This window comes from Hyperolius riggenbachi, chromosome 2 (genome assembly GCF_040937935.1).
Source record: "Hyperolius riggenbachi isolate aHypRig1 chromosome 2, aHypRig1.pri, whole genome shotgun sequence".
NCBI classification, from domain to species: Eukaryota; Metazoa; Chordata; class Amphibia; order Anura; family Hyperoliidae; genus Hyperolius; species Hyperolius riggenbachi.
Window position 1 is genome coordinate 232,737,586 of NC_090647.1, and position 26,527 is coordinate 232,764,112.

The 26,527-nt window shown below is 42.7% G+C and overlaps 1 protein-coding gene across 2 annotated transcripts in view; it reads right to left on the reverse strand.

The window, feature by feature from the left end:
- TAB3 (TGF-beta activated kinase 1 (MAP3K7) binding protein 3) overlaps window positions 1-26,527 on the reverse strand; it is a 99,961-nt gene that overhangs the window by 18,453 nt on the left and 54,981 nt on the right. For both annotated transcript variants that reach the window (XM_068268317.1, XM_068268316.1), the window contains exon 3: window positions 9,363-10,764. In XM_068268317.1, the coding sequence (XP_068124418.1) occupies window positions 9,363-10,764 (1,402 nt within the window). The remainder of the gene's footprint in view (window positions 1-9,362; window positions 10,765-26,527) is intronic.

A 26,527-nucleotide genomic window follows, 5' to 3' on the forward strand; every position in this document is an offset into this window, starting at 1 on the left:
CAGCTATCCGTCTCCAAGACTATCAGAACGGTAGCACAAACATGCCTCTTTCACCTGTATGGCCCGCGTATACTATTACCTCCTCTGCCTCTCAGATCGCGCACATGTGCGCCTGCACCACTTCATTGCAGTCCGCAGGAGTGAGATCTGAGAGTCAGAGGAAGAGGTATGGTCAACAGGATACAAGGGCAGGCCAGACAGGTGAAAGAGGCGTGTTTTTCTGGGCACAGCGCCTCTCTCTCTCTTTTCCATACCCCAGGCGTCCCAGACGCGTTCAGCTTGCTCCGCTCTTCACTTACACCTTCCCAGTGAGGTGCCCCCTCACCCCATTATTGGGACCGCGTTATGTCACTTCTTTCCAGGAATCCTGGTAAAGTGGATTTTCTTCTACCGTACTTGTACAGCTCCGCCCTTGCTGCCTTCATACGGTCGCCGCATACGGTGGGGATGCAGCCTCAGACGTTTTTGAGCTCCTCCCACCGTATGCGGCAATCACAGATTCTCCAGTCCGGCTCGGAAGTTTTAGCAACCCACCCTATAAGACGATCCCCAGCGTATAAGATGACCCCCAACTTTTGAGAAGATTTTCCTGGGTTCAAAAGTAGACTTATGCGCCAGACTATTCAGTATGTAATGTTCATTCAAAGTTACCTCATGTGCATTTTAAATAATTTTACTCAATACAGGTTCCCTTTAAGGCACCATAAATTTTCCAGTTACAATTGACGTGTGTGCGCGCGTGTGTGGGTGTGTGTGCGTGCGTGCGTAATTTTTATTGAGCTTGGGCTTTAACCACTTTACCCCCGCGCGTACGTATTTCTCCGCCCCTTTTTCCATCCTTTAAAAACCAGGGACGGAGAAACACGTACTTTCCGCGTTCCCGACGCTGCCCGCGCTCCCGCTCGTAAACACGCCGCCCGCCGCTAGTAAAACCGCCGCCGCCCGCACGCCCAGAGATCAATGAACGGGAAAATCCATTCCCGTTCGTTGAGCTAAGCCCCGCAATGATCAGCTGCTCTCCTATGGGCAGCGCGATCATTGTGAGAAAAAACTCACGTGTCCAGCCTCCTTATTCTTCCTCCAAGCTTCCGGAAGGAAGCTTGGAGGTCGCATTAAAACAAAAAGTTACTGTGGCCATCTTGTGGCCAAATAGTAAACTACACCCTACACATTTTTCACATACAAATAAATGACTTTTACACATAAAATTAACTCATTACCTCCCACACTCCCCATTTTTTTTTTTTTTTGTAATTAAAAATTTTTTAAAAATTTACAATTAAAAAAAATACATAAATAGTTACCTTAGGGACTGAACTTTTTAAATATTTATGTCAAGAGGGTATAACACTGTTACTTTATAAACTATGGGCTTGTAATTAGGGATGGACGCAAAACTGAAAAAAATGCACCTTTATTTCCAAATAAAATATTGGCGCCAAACATTGTGATAGGGACATAATTTAAATGGTTTTATAACCGGGACAAAAGGGCAAATACGTTTCATGGGTTTTAATTACAGTAGCATGCATTATTTAAAAACTATAATGGCCGAAAACTGAAAATTAATTATTTTTTTCCCCACATTTTTCCTATTTTCCCATTAAAACACATTTAGAAAAAAATAATTCTTGGCATAATGTCCCACCTAAAGAAAGCCTAATTGGTGGCGAAAAAAACAAGATATAGTTCATTTCATTGCGATAAGTAATAATAAAGTTATAGACGAATGAATGGAAGGAGCGCTGAAAGGTGAAAATTGCTCTGGTGCTCAGGGGGTAAAACCCCTCAGTGGTGAAGTGGTTAAAACACCCACTCCCCCCCCCCCCCCCAAAAAAAAAGAATGTAATATAATCATATAAAAAATAGACTACACTCCCCTAGAGGCCCTGGAAAAAACCTCCTCCAGCCTCAGTGTCTTCACAAGGTGGCCACAGCATCACAGCAAGGGCCCATCCTCTTGCAATGCATTCTGGCAGGGTCTATAGATTATGATGCCACTTTCTGCATTAAATTCAGGCTACCACCATCTTTAAAAACACAAACACATGCAATTTTGATTCCATTTGTGATTGTGGGAGCATGTGTAATAGTTGTTCCAGCATGCAAAAGAATCCTGCATTGCCCAGGAGGAGAGGCTTCAGCTTGCAATTAGTTAAATTAATGGTTATACTTAAAAAAAAAAAAAATCAATCCATCAATCGGGAATTCACATTAAAATGAAATATTATAGTGCAAGGCACAACATTTTTTTTTTTATTATTTGGGTCCACTTTTCACCTATTTGTTTGTTTTTAAAGTTTGCTCCAAGGAAGGACTGACAAGGGTTCAACTTGTCTAGAAAGTTTGGTTTTACTTTATGTTTATTTGTCAAACTGAACAGGGAGCCTGGTTGCCAGAGCCGGCCTTTGGGGGGGGGGGGGCAAGTGGGGCAATCGCCCCAGGCCCCGCGCTTGAAGGGGCCCCGCGCACCGTCCGCCACTATGGGCCACTATGGGCACTATACTAGCTATATACTGGGCACTATACTAGCTATATACTGGGCACTATGCTAGCTATATACTGGGTGGGCACTATGCTAGCTATATACTGGGCACTAGCTATATACTGGGCACTATACTAGCTATATACTGGGCAGTGGGTACTATACTAGCTATATACTGGGCACTAGGCTAGCTATATACTGGGCACTAGCTATATACTGGGCAGTGGGCACTATACTAGCTATATACTTGGCACTATGCTAGCTTCATACTGGCCACTATGCTAGCTATATACTGGGCACTAGCTATAATACTGGGCAGTGGGCACTATACTAGCTATATACTGGGCACTAGCTATATACTAGGCACTATGCTAGCTATATACTGGGCATTATTCTAGCTATATACTGGGCACTATGCTAGCTATATACTGGGCACTATGCTAGCTATATACTGGGCACTATGCAAGCTATATACTGGGCAGTGGGCACTATACTAGCTATATACTGGGCACTATGCTAGCTCTATACTGGGCACTAGCTCTATACTGGGCACTATGCTAGCTATATACTGGGCATTATGCTAGCTATATACTAGGCACTATAGTAGCTCTATACTGGGCACTATAGTAGCTCTATACTGGGCACTATAGTAGCTCTATACTGGGCACTATAGTAGCTCTATACTGGGCACTATAGTGGCTCTATACTGGGCACTATAGTGGCTCTATACTGGGCACTATACTGGCTATATACTGGGCACTATACTAGCTCCATACCACATACTATACTAGCTATATACTGGGAACTGTATTAGCTATATACTGGGCACTATACTAGCTATACTGGGGCACTATACTAGCTATACTAAGGTAACTAAACTCCCTATACTGGGGCAACTATGCTAGCAATGCCGCCGCACCCCCCCCCCTCCCCCCCCGTAACCCGCTGTGCATGACACTGTCCACTAGGTCGCGCGCACCGACCCAAGTCACCCCGCCACCCGTGGTCCCTGGGCCAGAAAAGGTTGGGGACCCCTGTTTTAAGCAATTTGCCTGATGACTCCTTTAAATATGTGATACTTCACAGATATAAGTATGACGAGAAGCAAAAATCATTGCAAGTCAAAAGTTACTACAACAATGTGAATTTTGTGAAACATGAACTTTACAATTTCCAGGTTGTTAGATGTTTAACAACATTGTTACTTTAAATGGAACCTGAACTGAGAAAAATTATTTAAAATAAACACATGATGTAGCTGAAAATAAATATTACATACTTACCTCACCGTCAGTTCCTCTCAGAAGCTCCCCATTTTCTTCTTACAGTGAGCCCTTCCAGTTCTGACAATATTTTATCAGAACAGAAATATACCAGTTGCTGTTAGTTATATATCGGATGCTGTCAGTTACAACTGAACGTGCAAGGTAATGTCCATGTTTACCTATGGCTTAAGTTGGTGATATTACAGTTTAACACTGTGCTGACTAGGAAGCGGTTATGGGGTAAAGGCCATTTTCAAAATGGAGGACAGAGAATTCCATTGATCACAGAAGAGGAGAAAGAGATTGATGCGTAGACTACACAGAGATAAGTATGACATGTATATTTTGACTTTTAATTTTCAGTTAAGGTTCTCTTTAATCTGCAGTATGGCTGTTTGACTACATTACATATTTTAATTGTTTTTATATTGGTTGGCTTAGTGGCCTTTACTGAACGTAATTGCTTTCAAACAATAATAATAAGGAATACTGCATTAAAGGCGGACAAGCCCATGAACGTGGCAATACGGTATATGGCCTACACTTATGGCTCTAGGCCCCGCATGTGACACTCGCCCCAGGCCCCGCATACTCTAAGGCCGCCTCTGCTGGTTGCTAAGCATAAATCTGCTCAACATAACCTGAAAAGTAGCAGACCAACAGTGGAATGAATAGGTACACTTATTTTGTTTGAGCATGCGTCTTCACATTCTCAATGGATAGCTAATATTACTATTTCCTACAATAGCAATCCACTGGCAAAAACATACTCCTGGCACTTAGCTCCTTCCCAGAAATCAAACAGCTATTGGGTTTCTGCTTTGGTCACATACTGCCCACAGACACACAACTCCTTGATCTGGCTCTAATAATCTGAATCAAATGACACTTTTTGTGTACAACCCCTGGAGATATCAGTAGACCTTCACTAATAAAAACAAAAAACAAAAAGCACAGTCAAATAATATTTCAGGCAGATTTATAAAAACCCAGTCAATAGCTCTTGCCTCGGTAGCCTACGGCAAGCAAAAAGAATGTGGTTATTTTCCCAGTACAGGTCAGAACAAACATTAAATCCTGATGTCTTGCTACAGGCAAATGTGCTATTTTCCATTGTCCCAGTTTTCATAAATCTGCACCAGTGTGTTCTTGCGCACCTATAAAATGACGCATGACATTCTTGTGTACCAACCAAAAGAGGCAACCTTCAGCTACACATATAAACAAGGGGATTTTATTGTTTCTAGTGTTACAATTTTACCAAACCTTAATTAAAAGTAATCATACTATTTAAGTTCTTACAAAAACTATAAAGCAAAGCATGCATTTTTAATCTATTCAGTGAAACTTTAACATCTTCATCCACACAATTTAATCTGCTAAAAAGGAGTTAAACTAAGGCTTTTTCATGCATAGTTTCACATCACACGCTATGTTCAGTTTTCATCCACTGCAAATAAAATAAGTGGAAAGCTTGATAAACGTCCGTCTCCTGATATCTGATTAAGACTACTTTCTCAAAGGAACCCTTGTTTGAAATGATCACACACCTGCAAACCTCTCTGCTTAGAAGCATCAATCACAGCTGCTTTTTCTAAAACCGATCAGAACACAATAAATAATTCAGGGTTTCCAGACTGCATACTAAAATACATACCTGTTAAACGCACCCATTCTTTTTCATATATATTTAAACTCATATTTATTTTCGGTTTCTGTATACCGTACATGATTATTCGTTACAAGCATAATCCCATGTGGATTATGGATTAAGCGGAGTGCATAGTTGTGACTCACTGGAAACATTACACAGTACAGGCTCACCATACAAGCACTATAGAAACATAACAGCTAGAGCTGCTTGTTGTGTCAATAGGAATCTGAACACGGAGATTACGGTAATGTGATTAACATTTCCTGAACATAAATAGATTGTTGAGATGCTCTTTGGCATCACAGAAATGTACATTCTAGGATATTTGAGATTAAGATTTAATACAATAAAAATGTCACTAGTGATGTAATTCTTAAAGCTACACTGTAAACTTGAAATTATTTTTTTACCTTTCACATACTACTCTAATCTGCAGTATGCCGTACTTTAGTCAGAACATTTGGCTCTCAGGTTTGCTGCAGTTTAGCACAACCAAGTGATGTTTTCTATTAGAGCAGCTTGTCCTGACACTTGTTAGCAAAGTGAAGATGTCCCCATATCAACTTTCTCTTTTTCCATCAATTGGATGGAAACTAAAGGAAATCTCCAGTACATGTGCTGCATCATGGGAGTTACACTATAATAGATTTACCAAGGAAGTGGAAGTAACATTTTTAGATACAGATTAGGGCAATTAATTAAAGGAGATATGCAGAGAAATAGCAAATGAGGAGGTACTCCAAAAGCAATTTTAAACTTGTGTTTTAGATACACAACAGGTCTCAGGGTGACTCCCTTCCACAGGTTTATAAATACAAATCAAGACAGACATTTCTCCAAATCCACCCATAGGTAAAGCATCTCTACTAACTAGTAGGGCGTCACCCCAAAACATGCTGTGTATCAAACACCATCAATATAAAAACACAATGTTGAAAGCGCTATTGGAGTGCTTCCTCATTTCCAGTTTGTACATCTGAGTGAGTGGAGGTGGTAAACCACTACAGGAATAACAGCAGCACTCTGGTCTGACACATCAGAAGTGTGATCCTCCCAGGTCAAGTACCATATTTTTCAGACCATAACACCTAGCTTTAGAGGACAAAAAACAGGGAAAAAAAATATACTAAACTTTGTGTGCCCATGATGCAGGGGCATCTTATGGACATTGCTCCCCTTGTACTTCTTGTGTGCCCATGTCCCTTTTGTACCTCGTGTCCTTTTGTGGCCTCCTTCGTCCCCGTGTCATGCTCTATCCCCTTGCATTGTCCTCGGTTTCCCTGGGTCCTCCTCTGTCCTCCTACACTGTCCTCTGTCCCAATGGGTTCCTCAAATTTACTTACGGCCAGAGGGAAGGAGAGGCTTTCCCAAAACAGGGCATGCAGTTGAGCTGTGCCAGAAGGACGTTTGAGGTGGAGAGATCTATGGCGGAGGGCAGAGTACACAACGGGGGCCAGTTGGTGACAGTATCTATCTGGCCACATACTTCTGCAACCCCCCTGCGCTCTTTGTCAATCGCTGCCTCCTCTGTGTCGTCCTCTAAGAGCTCCCAGCGCTACTGTGGAACCTGTGGTTGCTTTGGAGAAGACTGGTGGGACAACTGCTCTGTCTTTGGACTAATCACTGCACTCGCTGAGGTGTGAGCCAGTGCAGCGATTGGTCCAAAGACAGAGCCGTGGTCCCCACTTGGGACTTTCAGCTCCTGTAATATGAAAGAACAGTAATTAAATCTTCCCCATAGCTGCGTTGAATCGAAACTGGAAGGTGGGGGATGCTGCATAGCTGCGAAGGTTGGGAGCTCAAAGAGGCGGACACGGAGGAGACAGCGATGGACGAAGAGTGCAGGGGGACACATGAGTATGTGGCCAGATTAATACTGTCTGTTTCTGCCTGCCACAGATCTCTCCAGCTCCACTATCCTGCTGACACAGCTTAACTGCAGCCACATTGTGGGAACGCCTTTCCTACCCTCCGGCTGTGAGTAAATATTTGATGGCTATGTGGGGCCACGTTAGGACCCTAAAGGCTCATACACACATCAGACTATAGTCTTTGGAAAATGAAAGATCACAGACCAATCTTACCACCCTTCATGTAGTATGAGAGCCCATACTCTACACAGTCTTTTCTATGGAGCTGAACTCCACATCAGAAAAAACTCTTTGCAAGATGCTGCACACACAGATGCTGTACAGACACAAAAGATCAGTATCTGCAAAAGATCTGTTCCTGCCAAAAATCCATTCCTGCAAATTGCAATGATAGTCTATGAGATCTGCAGATCATCATACACACATGATTTAACAGACATTCATCTGCAGATCAAGCAATCATCCGCAGATCTGAAAATCCATCCTGGTGGATCTGATCTGCAGATGAATGTCAGTTAAATCATGTGTGTATGATGATCTGCAGATCTCATAGACTATCATTGCAATTTGCAGGAATGGATTTTTGGCAGGAACAGATCTTTTGCAGATACTGATCTTTTGTGTCTGTACAGCATCTGTGTGTGCAGCATCTTGCAAAGAGTTTTTTCTGATGTGGAGTTCAGCTCCATAGAAAAGACTGTGTAGAGTATGGCTCTTATACTACATGAAGGGTGGTAAGTAGGGCTGCACGATTTTAGGTTAAAATCGAAATTGCGATTTTTCCCTCAGAAATTGCAGTTTCGATTTTTCCCCGATTTTTTTTCAAATGCTGGGGGGGGGGCGCACTGCCCGGTCCGCTGACTAATACTTTGCTTCTGGCCCCGCTGTGCGCGGATTGGCCAGAAGCAGTGAATATGTATGAGTGTTAATGAGCGGGGGGCGGATCCACTCGAGCGAGCGGCCGGGCACATACAGCATTACCAATCACTGGCTAGCGATGGAATGACAGCAGTGGTAGGCGGAGCTGTACAGAGCACACAGCTCTGCCTACCGCTGCCGTCATTCCATCGCTAGCCAGTGATTGGTAATGCTGTATGTGCCCGGCCGCTTGCTCGAGTGGATCCGCCACCCCCCCCCCCCCCCCCCCCCCCGCTCATTAACACTCATACATATTAACTGCTTCTGGCCAATCTGCGCACAGCGGGGCCAGAAGCAAAGTATTACAGACAGCGGACCGAAAAACCGAAGGTACTGACGATCAGCAGATCGTCTTGCCACGAACCGCAGTTTCGGTTTTAAACCGAAAAACCGTGCAGCCCTAGTGGTAAGATTGGTCTGTGATCTTTCATTTTTAAAAGACTATGGTCTGATGTGTGTATGGGGCCTAAGAAGCACTCAAATTCCTCCCCAACCACTTGGGGAGAAAAAAGTGCATCTTATGGTCCAAAAAAATATGGTATATATTTTTTTATTGAATGAACAACTACGAAGTGAGCAAAGCAAAAACATTACTTCTATTCACTGCATTCCTCTTTTTGTAGGAGGTTGATGCACACATGCTAGATCGTTTTTGGCCAAGGCGGCCCCTTAGGGCCACCTCTGCTGAGAATCGAATGCATGTATGGCGTCTCTGATCCTCCCAGATGTGAGAGAATCACATCTGAGTGTGCTCCCTTGTCCCTTCTTCCCCCTCAATAGCAACAGGCAGTGTGCGAGCGAGTAGGGAAGATGGCCGACATCTTTGAATAGATCCTTTCCAGGGAGTGCTTTTGTAAAGAATGAAGAAAATATTGAGAATACCCCATGAGGATATGGACTAGTTAAAAAAATGTCAGATCTGTAAGATCTGCTGGTTGAACTCGATGGACGTATGTCTTTTTTCAACCAAAATAACTATGTAACTATGTAAGATTTATCCAGCCTACTAAGTGACAGCAGCAGAGGGGAAAAAGTAATTTGTGGTGCATTTTACTCTGAGAGAAATGTACTTCTTATAAACGCATATTTTAAATGTTTCATTTTTTTGCCATCGTGGTCTTTTAATGTCTACTAAAAATCATGGATACAGTTTTTAGAAAATGTAGTACCTTGGGTATATGCGTAGTCATCCGATCCAGAACTGGAACTTCGTTGGTACTTGTGAATTCCCTTTTCAACTCCCGGTGTTGGCATCAGTGAAATTGGTTGTATAGGTTCTGGAGCTCCAGGATGGTGCTCTTGGTCCACAATATTTAGGAGATTCTCAGTAGGAGCTCGTGCAACAGTTATTTTGAAAACAGTTGGGTTAGGTGGGGACATCAGAACACGGGGGGAAGGAGTTGGAGAGCCAGAGTTGGTTGGAGGCTGTGAATAGGTTATATATAAGGGATTAACACCATATGGAGTCTTTGGCTGGCCTTGCATGGCTCTTGAAGGGGAACCTGGCCGGGCATTTGAGGCATATGCAGAATGTGGACTCCGTTGGGAGGGTTGACTACTTATTGGTGAGGGACTTCTATTCATTGCATTCCCCGGTCTTTGCGATTCAACTGTAATTTCTATCTTGTTCATAGAAGCTTTGTTCATGCCTGATCCATAGGGAAGATAGGATACAGAATGACTACTTTGCTTTGGATAGGGTGGTGGCGGTTGCTGATGCGGATAGGCATGAGGTGAAACTGTTGAGGGACTGGGTGGCATGAACACATGTGAAGTCTGATGACTTAATTGATTGGGCTGCACCTGATGCTGTGGGGAACTATAAGGAGAAGTGCACTGTGATGCAGGAGGGGAACAGAAAGCAGACTGTGGAATCTGAGGCTGCTTTGGAGAATACTGGGTAGGCTGGTAATTTTGAGAATATACTGGAAGAGGACACTGGTTATAGTTAGGTAAAGGGACTGAAGGAGAAGGAGGCCAGGGTGTGTTTTGTGGAGTTTGTCTTCCAGGAGAACTTTGTGAAGACTGTCTAATATAAATAGAATTTGGGGACCCATAAGGGTTGCTCTGTACTGGAGGAAGTATCTGTAAAGCTCTGGGCACATTGTGAGCAGACGGTATATTTTGTGATACTGTCACGGTTATGGGATTTGTACTGTAGCGAGGTACGTGCATATAATTTGGCAGCGAAGCTTGCATAGACGTATTAACACCTTGCTGCTGAATAGGCTGTGGGGGTGGAGTTGGCGAGTTTCGGCTCTGGTCGTTCAAGAAAAATGGATTGTAATTTTGTGGCACAATTGCTGGAGCAGAATGGGGCTCTTGAACCAAACAAATAAGCTTGCCAGGAGGACGCTGAGGGTCAATATGTCCATCACTTGAGCTATGAACTAGGGGTCGTCCATTCAGTTGCGTTCCTTCTCCGTGGAAATTGGTGCCCGAATGAATACCAAGATTGATGTGCAAAAGATTGTTTGTTCTTGCATCCTCCGGATTGTGCCCCTCCATATAAAGGTATTTACAGCTCTCTTGTGTCAGAATCCGGCAGCAGGCCTCGATGTTGCTGTTATTCTTCGTTTCGATAAAAATAAAGTAAAAAGGAAATTAGAAAAAAATATATATACTGTTTCTCACAGAGTATTTAAATACATTTCTGTCACAACTGACAAAACCTACGGCAGGCACATCAACTATTAAAGAGACTCCGTAACAAAAATTTCATCCGGTTTTCTTCCATCCTACAAGTTCCAAAATCTATTCTAATGTGTTTTGGCTTACTGCAGCACGTTCTACTATCACCATCTCTGTAATAAATCAGAAGCAAAAGAAGAGCAAATGGTTGGCACTACAGCGGTATGACATGCACAGCTCAGCTTGAAAGGCATGCAGACTGCACAGGAGGATTGGAATAAACACACTCCTTCTCTAGAACCTCTTCAGCGTGCTCAAGCAAAAGCATCAAGTTGCAAACAAGCAGAAGAAAGCAGGAAAGCTGGCACTGCTGCAAGTGTTCAATTTATTGTAACGTAGATAAAGTGCAAATGAGCAACATCTTGCAAAAATGGTCATAGATAAAACACATACCCTTGTGAGAGGAGGCGTGGATGGTGGTGGGTGCTGGGCACAGGATGCCTGACGGCCGTTTAGCGCTAGATAGCGCTTCTACGGAGGCTGCAGCCTGTGCCCAGCACCCACCACCATCCACGCCTCCTCTCACAAGGGTATGTGTTTTATCTATGACCATTTTTGCAAGATGTTGCTCATTTGCACTTTATCTACGTTACAATAAATTGAACACTTGCAGCAGTGCCAGCTTTCCTGCTTTCTTCTGCTTGTCTGTAATAAATCAACTTATCTCTCTCCTGTCAGACTTGTCGGCCTGTGTCTGGAAGGCTGCCAAGTTCTTCAGTGTTGTGGTTCTGTGATGCATCTCCTCCCTCCAGGCCCCTCTCTGCACTCTGCCTGTGTGTTATTTAGATTAGTGCAGCTTCTCTCTGCTCTATTTTCTTTTACAAGTTGGATAAATCCTCCTCTGAGCTGGCTGGGCTTTCACATACTGAGGAATTACATACAGGCAGAGCTGTCTGCACTCTGCAGGAAGAAACAGCCTGACACTTCAGTGGAAGATAGCTGCAGGGGGAAAGAAACACACAAATGATGTCTTGAGATTAAAAAGGAAGGCTGTATACAGCCTGCATGTGTATGGATGTATTTTCTATGTGTGGACATACTGTACAATACATCAACCTACTTCCTGTTTTGGTGGCCATTTTGTTTGTTTATAAACAAACTTTTTAAAACTGTTTTTAACCACTTTTAATGCGGCGGGGAGCAGCGAAATTGTGACAGAGGGTAATAGGAGATGTCCCCTAACGCACTGGTATGTTTACTTTTGTGCGATTTTAACAATACAGATTCTCTTTAAGTTCACACAGATTAGAGTTTCAATACCAGGACACATTTCTTTTTCTTAGTAGAATATGATGTATAATTATGAGCAATCTACGATACTCCTTGCGTATTCTACTTTATCATGCACTCTACCCACAGAATATAGTGAACGTGTATTATTAGGCCTATGGATCCAGTGTATGATCTAGCATTGTGTATCTTATTGCTCATTAGCTGTATTGTGTTGTCTGTCACCCCATTATCATTGTCTGTAACCTTATTTATTGGACAGCACTTCGTAATATGTTGACACTATATAAATTAAATGTAAGACTAAGGAAGCAGGAGGAAATAAATTATATATAAAAGTACAAATTTTATTAATGACCAAAGTACAAACACACATATATGTAAATCTATTTAAAATTGACCAGAACACACAGGTGGGCCACCATGTCTAGGCCAGATGGAAAAATGTAGGGGATCCCCTAAAAAAATATTGATAGTGCGCAATCCATCAAATATCTTAATGCAAAAAAGGGGGAAGCGACTCCTAGCAGGTAACATTGAAACAAAAGACCTTGGAGAGAAATATATCATTGGTTTTAAAGGCCAAGTGTCCAGGACCTAAATGGAAAAAGACATCCTAGTAGAAGAGCACAGGTGTATCAGATACTGGCTGTGTTGCTGCAATGTTTCATTGGTTTTAAGGGCCAAGTGTCCAGGACCTAAATGGAAAAAGACATCCTAGTAGAAAAAGCACAGGTGTATCAGATTCCGGCTGTGTTGCTATAATATTTCCAGTGATTTGCAGGATCAAAAGGCTGAATAACGGCTGATAGAGAGATTCAATCCATCACAATAGGTGGTCTTACTGCATATGTTATCACAAAATAATTGATGTGCAGGTCCACAGGTCAGGCAAGCTGTCTCATTTATGAGCTATAACAATGGCCAGGTGCACAGAGGTAGATTTATTGGCACACACTGTATGTGGCAAGCACTTCGGGCTAGTAAACAAAAAAAAATTGTATATTCACAGCAAGCCTGACACATCCGCAAGCCCCAGGAGCAACAAGCAATTCACCAGAGTTAGTGCCCCAATCAGAAGCACATTCTGAGACAGATTCACAGGCAAGTGTTTAAACCACAGACATATGCAGGTTTGTGGTTATGTCTGTGGTTTAAACACTTGCCTGTGAATCTGTCTCAGAATGTGCTTCTGATTGGGGCACTAACTCTGGTGAATTGCTTGTTGCTCCTGGGGCTTGCGGATGTGTCAGGCTTGCTGTGAATATAAAAAAATTTTTTTGTTTACTAGCCCGAAGTGCTTGCCACATACAGTGTGTGCCTATCAATCTACCTCTGTGCACCTGGCCATTGTTATAGCTCATAAATGAGACAGCTTGCCTGACCTGTGGACCTGCACATCAATTATTTTGTGATAACATATGCAGTAAGACCACCTATTGTGATGGATTGAATCTCTCTATCAGCCGTTATTCAGCCTTTTGATCCTGCAAATCACTGGAAATATTATAGCAACACAGCCGGAATCTGATACACCTGTGCTTTTTCTACTAGGATGTCTTTTCCCATTTAGGTCCTGGACACTTGGCCCTTAAAACCAATGAAACATTGCAGCAACACAGCCAGTATCTGATACACCTGTGCTCTTCTACTAGGATGTCTTTTTCCATTTAGGTCCTGGACACTTGGCCTTTAAAACCAATGATATATTTCTCTCCAAGGTCTTTTGTTTCAATGTTACCTGCTAGGAGTCGCTTCCCCCTTTTTTGCATTAAGATATTTGATGGATTGCGCACTATCAATATTTTTTTAGGGGATCCCCTACATTTTTCCATCTGGCCTAGACATGGTGGCCCACCTGTGTGTTCTGGTCAATTTTAAATAGATTTACATATATGTGTGTTTGTATTTTGGTCATTAATAAAATTTGTACTTTTATATATAATTTATTTCCTCCTGCTTCCTTAGTCTTACATTGATCATATTGAGAAGTCTCAGACTTGTGGAGGATTATCTGTGATATGATTTTTAGGACCCATTTGTCTAAATTATATAAATTAAATAAATTAATAATAATACTAATCCAAAGTTGTAAGTATGCATGGACATGGAAGATGAGAGCTCACCATGACAACCTAGCAACTGTCCTCTAATCCAAACAACTGAGTCTATAGTACAACACTTTGATAAGTGCCCCAGCAAATGTACACTGTACACATACAACCAAAAAGAAAAGATAATTTGCATGGAGATCATAATAAGTCAGCTACAAAAGCCACTTGCAAATTGAATACATTTTTATTAATGCACCAGTAATAAAAATACTAAAAACACTTAAAAATGACAGACACATAGGGAGCATTTACACACTTAAAGGGACTCCGAGCAGTGCAGAAACTATGGAAAGATGCATATCATTTTAAAGCTCTCTTTCTCCTCTTTCCAAAGATATATAAACCACCGCCCTACGTCTTAGTTTTCGCTATTTTCGCTATCGAAATTGCCGTGGCTTAGATCGCGAAAATGTAGGGTGACGATTTAGGTGTCGCCAGAAAGAGGAGAAAGAGAGCTTTAAAATGATATCCATCTTTCCATAGTTATATTGTATTACACAGGGCGACTTTTTCTCAAAGTCAGCAGCTCCATTTAGCAGAAAAAGTCGCCCTTTGTAATACAATGTACCTATGGAAAGATGGATATCAATTTAAAGCTCTTTCTCCTCTTTCTGGCGACACCTAAATCGTCGCCCTACGCCTTTTAGTTTTCTCTATTTTGCGATAGAAGTCGAGGCCGTGGCAATTGTGATCGCAAAAATAGCGAAAACTAAAAGGCGTAGGGCGGTGGTTTATATATAATTTGGAAAATGGAGAAAGAGAGCATTAAAATGATATGCATCTTTCCATAGTTTCTGCACTGCTCGGAGTCCCTTTAACATCAATCACAGATTTGAGATGCATAAATCCAAAAGTAATCACTGAATCCAGGACTATATATACCAGCAAGCAATCAAAACAATGTGCCTGTCAATATGTATCAAAAAGCCACTGCACAATTCCCTATTGTAATCTATGGTGAATAAGAATATATCCTCAATTCAAATAAGTACGCTATCAGGCATCCAGTAGACAAATAAATAATGCATCGGTATGCCAACCTCTCGTTTAATGAACATTGTTAAAGATGGACATTATGTCATTTTTAAGTGTTTTTAGTATTTTTGTTACTGGCGCATTAATAAAAATTTTGTATTCAATTTGCAAGTGGCTATTTGTAGCTGATTTATTATGGTCTCCATGCAAATGATCTTTTCTTTTTGGTTGAACCTGGCAACTGTCATCTTTTACATTACAGGTACAAGGATTTTGACCAGTGTTCTTTCAAAATCCTATACAATAAAATGCAAGTGTCCCTGCGACATCAACTGAATGGTTGTGTGTCCCTGGCATTTTTTGTACTGAGCATGTGCGCAGCCAGGGCAGTTAGGACACAGGGCCGGACCTGACAGTTTGCTGTGCGTGGATCACAAAGGTTCTCATTGCATTGTGGGAAATAACAGCTTTTTTTTAACTGCCAAGCAAGCAGCTCCCTGTGTGCACATACTTCAGACAGTAGTGGGGAACGAGCAAGTGGGACATGTATGTGCGCGCATCGCGGGGGTAGCGGCTGTGACCTAGCTCCCGTTAAAATGGGCAGGCCTTTTTACTAGTCATCTATATAACTAAAAAGCAGTTGTAATATGGTGTGGACGCAGTGCCATGCATGCGTATTACAAATGCGGCTGTAATGACTGCTCCTGGCAGGGGAAGAAGTGAGGACACAGGGCGCGGTCGCTCTTTGCTGCATGCATGACAAAAGAGCAGAGGGCAGGCAATCTTTAAAAAGAATCGGGGGATTACTGGTCCTATATATCAACTAAAGGCTGTAAAATATGAACATATGTGGAAGCGCCTGTGGGCGGCGGCTTAATGTGGCTGATGCAGTTGTGGGCGATGGCTTAAGTGTGGGCGGTGCAGTAGTGCGTGGCAGCTGAGGATTGCATGCTGCTCACGCGTGCAATTCTTTTGAGAATGGGGGGTTTCCTGGTAAAGAACAGAACTGTACTGCTAACTCTATAGCCTAATTTAAACCTGCAGCTAGAAAACTGACAATGCAATGAGAAGTTATACTGGATGTTTTAAGGCAAGGTTCACACTCATAGCCAGATCACACATGTCGATCAAACCTATGTTAACTACAGGATCTGTTGACATGTTAATTGCAGTGCTAAATGTAAACAAATATTGACTGTAATGTGATTTACAAAGGTTTTCAATAAATAAAGAAGTTTCTATGCATAAGTTTAACCTCAATGCCATATTCACTTTAATACTAAAGCTGAAATCAAAATGACCTACAGTCAGAGCTACGGTCCGTGGGGTCAAAAGGTGGCGGCTTTCTTTCCTCCTTTTCTCTCCCTCGCACCGGCCTCTTAAATCTGCATGCTGCACGCAACATAAAAGGAACTTACCCAATCACTCAATCCAGCGGCGATCACCATGGCAATGACGCCGTCATGTGACAAGCCGTCATTACGTACCAGTGTGTCACATGATGCCACCTTTTTTTCGCTGGAACGAGCAATTGGGTGAGCTCTAACAAATCATCCACGCTTTACAAAATCTGGAGGGAAGGTGGATGAGGGAGAGTAGCTGCTGGCCGAATTCTAAACTAATTCGGCCCAATCCCAAAAAAAGTTTGCCCACTCCTGGTCTAGCATAATACACAGTTAAAGAGAACTCGAGGTGGGTTCTAAGAATCCTAGTAGCACAGAGGCTGGGTCTGCATATAATGCCCAGCCTCTGTTGCTATGCAGTGTCCCCATCAGGCCCCCCCTGCGCTCCCCATAAATCATACGCAGTGCTAGCGACATCGCTAGCCGGCTGTTTACATCTGGATGCGTCAGTCTCGCAGCTCCCCCGCCTCCTCTATGTCGCCGCTCCCCGCCTGCGTCACTTCCCTCCCCCCTGATTGGAGGGAAGGGATGCAGGTGGGGAGCGGAGATATAGAGGAGGCGGGGGAGCGGCGAGACTGACACATCCAGATGTAAACAGCTGGCTTTGACACACTGTCGCTAGCACGGCTTTGATTTATGGGGGCACAGCAGAACGCAGGGGGGGGGGGGCCTAGAGGGGCACTGTATAGCAACAGAGGCTGGGCATTATATGCAGACCCAGCCTCTGTGTGCTATTAGGATTCTCAGAACCCACCTCGGGTTCTCTTTAAAAACTCTTCTCTAATATCCTACTTGCTTAATGTCATCTGTGTGAAAATTGCAGTCCCCCAGCAGCTACTGTAGGAGCTAGTAGCCAACATCTTAAATAATCATGCAATATCTAGTTATTGGATTAAACTTTGCAGTGAGGAAAACACCTTTTATAAAATAATCTACTGACAGCCTGAGGATCTTCGGGCACAATGACAGGTCTCCCAGGGGGAAACTAGCTTAATTGCCTCTTCAGACACTAAAAGGCCACTGCTTTTAGGATGATAATGTAGGTATCCTATTCAAGCAAAAGGGAATTTATGACTTTTGTTCTGCTTTAAGTCATAAAAGAAAAAAATTAAGGTTTCAAGATACCAACATAGCGCGTCATTAGTTTCTACACAATCAGCCGATCTGTCTACATTTACTAAATCCAAAAATGGCAGCTCTATGTTTGGGATAGTAAGCGCAGAGCAAGGCTTACTGCCAGCACTTCAAGGCCATAGAACCGGCCCACCCACAACCTCTTTTCAGCAACAGTTCTTGAACAGATAAAGGAATTCTATGGTAATAAAAATGTTTTGCAAACACTGAGTAGAGGTGTGAAGGTTTGCAGCATTGAACATTTTGATTAATGGTCATCTTTTTACTATTATCTGTATGCTAAATTATGTTATGCTACATCTGTATATTAGTAGAGAAAACAAGGCTGCAGCACGGTATGGTGTTATAAAACCAAGTCATCCTCTGCCACACAAATCAAGCTGAGGTGGAACAACAGCTCCACACTTTCTACATTTGTTTCAGCTTAATCGGTTACTTGTACTACGTTCAACCCTTGGCACATTTGCCAAGTCTCTGATGCCCATTTCAGTGTTCATTTATCAACACGTTTTTTTCTTTGTCTGATTGAGGCAAAACTATCTTTGGAATGGTATCTGGGCGGTTATTTCTCCATGATCTCAATTATGAAATATGGCAGTAATAGTAATATAAATAAATAATATATGGCAGTTCGCTTGCAAAAGGCACATTATAGTATCAGATGTCGGTGTACACTGGACTTTTGAGTTGCTGTGAAAGGAAAGTTACAAAGAAAATAAAAATGTAAAAATGTTCACCTGGACCTAACTTCTCATTTCATGCCTAACCCATTCATGGTTCATAGGAGGGTGCGCAGCTTGCCAGAAGTCAAGGTGCTGGACCAGTAACATCAATCTGGCCGGCGCTTCCTGGAAGGGGCAGAGCTCTCTGCTGTAGCTCTGCCTCTTCTGATGTCAATTGCGGCGGATCGCCTCCTCTCCCCGCCCCTCTCACTCTTCCTTCACAGAGAGGGGCGGGGAGAGGCGGCGATCCGTGCGGCGATTGACGGCAGGAGAGGCAAAGCTACAGCTCGCAGCTCTGCCTCTCAGGGCAGCACAATACACGACCATGTTGGTTGTAGATGTTTGCCCAGGGATTTGTGGGATCTGCAGCCCGAGTTATTCGGCGGGGATGCGGCGGTTTACCACTGATGAGACTTCTGAAGCTAATTAAAAAGTAAATATAGCAAAAAAATGTTTGCTACAGAGTCTCTTTAACCATAACTTTTAACTGCATCATAATATTAATTATCCCCACCTTTAAATGGACTCTTAAGCCAAATAAATTAAAAAAAAATTTTTTTATTTGGCTTAATAGTACCTTTAAAGAGACACTGAAGCGAAAAAAATAAAATAAAATTATGATATAATGATTTGTAAGTGCCTCCCATAAGTCTACTTCTGGCCTCAGACAGTAAAGGATTAAACAGCATGATTTTATAGGTTCACCTGTGTACACATACCTAACATTGTTTGGCGATTTTTAATTAAGGGCATATCCTAATTCTTACTTTTTAAATAGAAACAGTTAATTCAATGTTGGCAGGGTTCCCCTCTTAAAACATATGTAATACTGAATCCTACTTTCGTTCATTCTTTCTTTAAGATGTGATTTGTAGGAAAAGTAGAAGGTGTTACAAGGTTTCATTTATGCCTGATGGGAATAGAACCATGACATAAATGTTACACTATGCAGCATCACCCTGAATTAGCCTGTCAAATGGAATGACACTAGTGTGCAGGACTGTAGAACAAGTGTGATATTACATCAACTGATGCATTTTCCATATTAGTATATATGCAACACTACACAACTAAATTGTGTGGCAATAGACCAAAACGTTCTAGGTCATTAACAGACAGGGAACCGTGGATTAATTGTACGGTTGCTCAGCAACACAAGCACTTCTTCAGAAATGTGCCCCATACACAGATTCTGAACATACTGATATACAGATCTTTCTGATGATAATATGTACTCGGTAGGATTTGGAAACCATTTAAGCACAATTAATGTGTATTGCAAATATTTGTGCGTCAAGAGATACCTCAATAACTAAACACCAGCTCACATTCAGGGCTACAATAACTAAACACCAGCTTACATTCAGGGCTAAAACACTTTCATGATATTGAAAAATACTGGATTAGTATGAGAAATAATGCTTAACACATTGAAGACATGATTTTAGTTCTAGAGTGATGTTTTATGAACTCTCATCATTATGTAACCCTTTACATACCGGTAAGTCAACTATTAACCACTTCACATCCAGACCTTGTTTCCCACTTAAGGACCAGAGCAGTTTTTACATTTTAGCTATGTCCCTATTTAATCAGCAATAACTATCCCTACTTATGACACCTAAATTATATATATATATATATATATATATATATATATATATATATATATATATATATATATATATATATATATATATATATATATATATATATATATATATATATATATATATATATATATATATATATATATATATATATATATATATATGTATAATTTTTTTTTTCTCAAGGCATGGCATTTTTTCTTTGAACAATTTTGTTTTCTATGCATTTTAATGGGAAAAAAAAGAGGAAAACACAATAGAAAAAAAAACACATTATTTCTCAGTTTTACTAAGTCCAGTTTAAAAATAAAGAGGGCTGCTGTAGATAAAAACACACATTTTGCTTGGCTTTTTTTCTACCGTTTATCACAAAATTTAGATTATGTTCCTATCCCAATCTATGTTCATTTTTCACTATGATTTGAGAAAATAAAAGTATTTTTAATAGTAAAAATCAATCTTACTGGTTCAGGAAACATATATTCCCTTTCTCCAATTAGTGCTGCATAAGATAGTGCCAGAGATGTGCACAGGAGCAAGCCCAATTGTGCAAGCTGGGCTTCTGCTACAAGCCTTATATCTACGTCCTCGTGGCTTAGATGAAGTCAGAGGATGTAGATCTACTGTAGTGGTGGATAAAGTGGTTAAAGGCGTTATCAGGGAAAATAAATAAAATAAGTGGTACTTACCGGGGGCTTCCTCCAGCCCCAAGCTCCCAGCATGTCCCTCACCGCAGCTCTCCCCGCAGCCGTTCGCTGCAGCTCGCTCCCGGTCCCCAGTGATGTCAGGCTGACCTCCAGGTCGGCCTGTACTGCGTCTGCGCGAACGCTGCTGTCAATCACCACCACGTGGGCCGGAGAGAACTGCGCGCGGACCTCTCTCAACTTTAAGCAAATTATCAAATCTATACTAGGGCAATTCCATTTTGAGAAATTTACTGGTTAGAAGCAATTTTTATGTCGACAATAGGGAAAAGAGCCTTATAGATATGCATAAATGTAAAGTTGAACACACATGTTATTTTGATTGGCCAATCACTGACCAATTTTGCCACCTCCATGTAGTATGAGGGCCGACATTAAATTCTATGAACAGATTGTGTAGATAAGTGCTCATACTGCATGTAAGTGATTAAGTTGGTCAGCGATTGGCCAATCAAAATTGAATGTGTGTACCAGACTTAAAGGGACGTAGAATCTATCCATATGTGGAGGAGAGCCAAAAATTTGTCTTAATTCAGGCTCTGTGTGTAGTACATACAAAGACTAAAAATTGCCAAACCTGTTGTGACTAGTTAAAAAATGGACGAGTTAAGTTGTAGAAAAACTACAGAGCTGCTTTGATTTAACTGGTTGGAATATACTTAAAGAATCCACCAGTGACCTAAATGACTACACTGATGCTGTGACATCATATATTACCTTTTGTGAAGAGTCCTGCATCCCCACAAAAAAAGTGTACCAGGTATAATAACGATAAACCCTGGTTTACATCACATCTTAGGAAGCTGCGCCTCGATAAAGAAAGGGCATATCGTACAGGCGACAAAGTCCTATACAAAGCTGCGAAATACAAACTGCAGAGAGCCATTACTGACGCAAAAAAAGTTTATTCCAAAAAAAAACTTGAGGAAAAATGTTCCAACGCCGACTCGTCCACAATATGGAAATCTCCACACTCACTACACAATCTGCAGCTTGCAAATGAACTGAATACATTTTATTGCAGGTTCAACACTAGCAACAAAAGCCAAACACACCAAGTCAATTTGCATAATTTGCATCTCTGCAACAGGCAAACTGAACACTCCTCCAGCCCATCAACGTCTCCACCCCCTGCGGTGCCTCAGCATCTACACAACACAGGAGGCCAGACCAAATCTGCTGACCTGTTACCAGATGTGCATGCTCTACCAATATGCCAGTCAGATCTAAACAGACTCTTCAAAAGACAACACACTAGGAAAGCAATGGGGCCAGACATTGGCCTCAATTCACTAAGCTTATCTCCTGTCTTTAATAACGTTTCTAGAGTTATCACCATGGTGATAAGGCATGTAGTATTCAGGAAACATTTTACCTCAGGTAAACCTAAAGTTAACTCTTCTGTCTTTAAGTTAACTCTTCAATCCTTAAAGTAACTCCAGAGTTAAAGACAGGCTGTTTATTAACTGCGTGTGAAAATAACTACAAAGGAGGTAAAATAGCTACAGAGGAGGTAACTTAAAGAATGAAGAGATAAGATAACTCCCTCTTGTGTGGAGGTAAGTTTTATCTTGCCTTATTATCTCCAGCATGATCTTAGTGAATTGAGGCCACTGTCTCTGCGAAATGCTTGAAACTCTGTGCCGATCAATTAGCACCTGTATTCACAGACATATTCAAAGCATCTCTCGAACTCTCAATTGTCCCGGCCTGTTTTAAAAGCTCAACCATTGTACCAATTCCAAAAAAAATCAAAACCTACATGTTTAACCACTTGCCGACCGCCCACTGTATATTGGCGGCGGCAAAGTGGCATGCCCAGGACCACGTAACGGCAATTGGCGTCGGGTCCTGGGACTCTTCCGTGCCGGGGATCGCACGCAGTGATGCGCGCGCATCCGCCGGCAATAGGCTCCGCCCACCCGCGACGTCAACCTGCCGGCGGTTCGGAAGCGCCGGCGGGTTGTTAACCCCTGGATCGCCGCGTTACAAGTGTATAATACGCTTTGTAATGTATACAAAGCGTATTATACAGGCTGTCTCCTGCCCTAGTGGTCCTAGTGATCAAGGGACCACCAGGGCAGGCTGCAGCCACCCTAGTCTGCACCCAAACACACTGATCTGCCCCCCCCCCTATCACCCACAGCACCCCTCAGACCCCCCCTACCCACCCCCTCAAACCCCTGTTTGCACCCAATCACCCCCCTAATCACTCCCTGTCACTATCTTTCAACGCTATTTTTCAGATTAGGCCCTTAACTCCCTGACTGCCCCCTGGGGGCTCCTGATCACCCCCCCCCCACACACACACACCCTCAGATCCTCCCCAGACCCCCCCCCCCTCCCTGTGTACTGTATACATCTATCCTCCCCTATAATCACCTGTCAATCACCCATCAATGACCCCCTGTTCACTGCTACCCATCAGATTAGACCCTAACCTGCCCCTTGCAGGCGTCTGATCACCCACCCACACCCTCAGATCGCCCGCAGACCTGTCGTCAGATCACCTCCCAAGTGCATTGTTTACATCTGTTCTCTCCTCTAAACACCCACTAATCACCCATCAATCACCCCATCACTGCTACCCATCAGATCAGACCCTAATCTGCCCCTTGCGGGCACCCAATCACCCGCCACACCCTCAAATAGCCCTCCAGGCCCCCTCTGAACAACTTGCCAGTGCACTGCTTGCATATATTCTCACTTGTAATCACCTAATGATCATCTATCAATCACCCCATCACCCCCGTCACCACCTGTCACTGCTACCCATCAGATCAGACCCTCATCTGCCCCTTGCGGGCACCCAATGACCGGCCCACACCCTCAGATCGCCCTCAGATACCCTTGATCACTTCCCCAGTGCATTGCTTGCATCTAATTCCCCCTCTATTCTCACCCTGAGACACCCATCAATCACCTCCTGTCACCCCCCTAGCACACCTACCCATCAAATCAGGCCCTAATTTGCCCTGTGTGAGCTCCTGATCACTCAGCCAAACCCTCAGATCCCCCTCAGACCCCCTTCCCATCACCTCCCCAGTGCATTGATTGCATCTATTCTCCTCTCTAATCACCCACTGAGACACCCATCAATCACCTCCTGTCACCCCCTAGCACTCCTATCAGATCAGGCCCTAATCTGCCCCCCTGCGAGCTTCTGATCACCCGGCCAAACCCTCACCCGCCCCACCGCAGTGACAGAATTTTTTTTCTGGTACGACTTAATTGTGGCGAGAACAACCGTTATGCCACACAATACGCAACCGCTAATTCAAGAATCTACTATGCCCAGCCTTTACGGTGGAAGCATCTCCAAGATTCCGAACGTAACCTTTTTTGGGGCCTTCTCCTTAACATGGGTCTAGTCAAAAAGAATGTATTGCGGTCTTATTGGTCTACGCACCAAATACATCACACGCCCATGTTCTCTGCTGCCATGTCCAGGTCACGATTTGAGAACATCCTGCGCTTCCTGCACTTCAGTGCCAATACAACCTGTCATCTAAGAGGCCACCCTGCTTATGACTGGTTCCACAAAATGTGGCCCCTCATAGACCACCTGTCATCAAGATTTGCAGATGCTTATACCCCTGAACAGTCATTTTGAGGCATTTGGTTTCTAGACTACTCGGGGTTTTGGGCCCCTAAAATGCCAGGGCCGTATAGGAACCCCACAAATGACCACATTTTAGAAAGAAGACCCCCTAAGGTATTCCGTTAGGTTTACGATGAGTTCATAGAAGATTTTATTTTTTGTCCAAAGTTAGCGCAAATTGATTTTTATTTATTTTTTCACAAAGTGTCATTTTCCACTAACTTGTGACAAAAAATAAGATCTTCTATGAACTCACCATACACCTAATGGAATACCTTGGGGTGTCTTCTTTCTAAAATGGGGTCACTTGTGGGGTTCCTATAGTGCCCTGGCATTTTAGGGGCCTAAAAACGTGAGTAGTCTAGAAACCAAATGCCTGAAAATGACCTGTGAATAGGACGTTGGGACCCTTAGCGCACCTAGGCTGCAAAAAAAAAAAAAAAATTGTCTCAAAATGACCTGTGAAATCATAAAGGTACCCATTGGACGTTGGGCCCCTTAGCACACCTAGGCTGCAAAAAAGTGTCACATGTGGTATCGTCATACTCAGGAGAAGTAGTATAATGTGTTTTGCGGTGTATTTTTACACATACCCATGCTGGGTGGGAGAAATATCTCTGTAAATGGACAATTGTGTGTAAAAAAAAAAAAAAAATAATTCTCATTTACAGAGATATTTCTCCCACCCAGCATGGGTATGTGTAAAAATACACCACAAAACACATTATACTATTTCTCCTGAGTACGGCGATACCACGTGTGACACTTTTTTGCAGCCTAGGTGCGCTAAGGGGCCCAAAGTCCTATGAGCACCTTTAGGCTTTACAGGGGTGCTTACAATTTAGCACCCCCCAAAATGCCAGGACAGTAAACACACACCACAAATGACCCCATTTTGGAAAGTAGACATCCCAAAGTATTCAGAGAGGGGCATGGTGAGTCCGTGGCAGATTTCATTTTTTTTTTTGGTCACAAGTTAGCAGAAATGGAAACTTTTTTTTATTTTTTTTGTTACAAAGTGTCATTTTTCACTAATTTGTGACAAAAAATAAAATCTTTTATGAACTCACCATGCCTCTTAGTGAATACTTTGGGATGTCTTCTTTCCAAGATTTGTTGAATTCTAGCACCTCATAAAACATGACAGGTGCTCAGAAAAGTCAGATGCTTCAAAATGGGAAAATTCACTTTTTGCACCATAGTTTGTAAACGCTATAACTTCTACCCAAACCAATAAATATACATGAAATGGGTTTTTTTTTATCAAAGACATGGGGACAAGAAAAGGAGGTAAAATTCATTTAGATGGTAGGTTGTATGACCGAGCAATAAACCGTTAAAGCTGCAGTGGTCTGAATGGAAAAAAAGTGTCTGGTCCTTAAGGGGTTTTATGACTGCAGTCCTTAACCTTCCTGGCGGTAAGCCCAAGCTTTTTTGCAACACGTGTGCACTCCGATCGCCGCCGCTCCGATTAGCCGCCACTCCCCCAGACCTCGTGCGCTGCCTGGCCAATCAGTGCCAGGCAGCGCTGAGGGGTGGATCGGGACTCCCTTAGACGTCACGACGTCGGTGACGTCATCCCGCCCGTCGCCATGGCGACGGGGGAAGCCCTAATGGAAATCCCGTTCAACACTGTATTTCCGGACGGGCTTGATCGCCGGAGGCGTTCGAAGAGGGTAGGGAGATGTCGCTGCGCAGCGGCTGACATGTAGCTAACGCTAGGCTAGCTACATGTTTAATAAAAAAAAAATAAACATTTAAAAATAGTGCTGCGCTGCCCCCTGGCAGTTTTAATTAACCGCCAGGAGGGTTAAGTGGTTAAATGATTACAGGCCTGTTGCCCTGACATCATTGGTCATGAAAGCATTCAAAAACTGATAATAGCTTATCTGAAATCTATCACAGATCCCCTGATGGACTCTCTGCAATTTGCCTACAGGCCTAACAGATCCGCAGACGATGCCGTGAACATGTGTATGCATTATGTACTACAGCATCTAGACATACCAGGAACCTGCATCAGGATTTTATTTATAGATTACAGCTCTGCATTTAATACCATAATACCATCCCTGCTACACAGCAAGCTCTCCAAGCTACACATACCTGATTCCATCTGCAAATGGATAACCGATTTCTTAACTGACAGG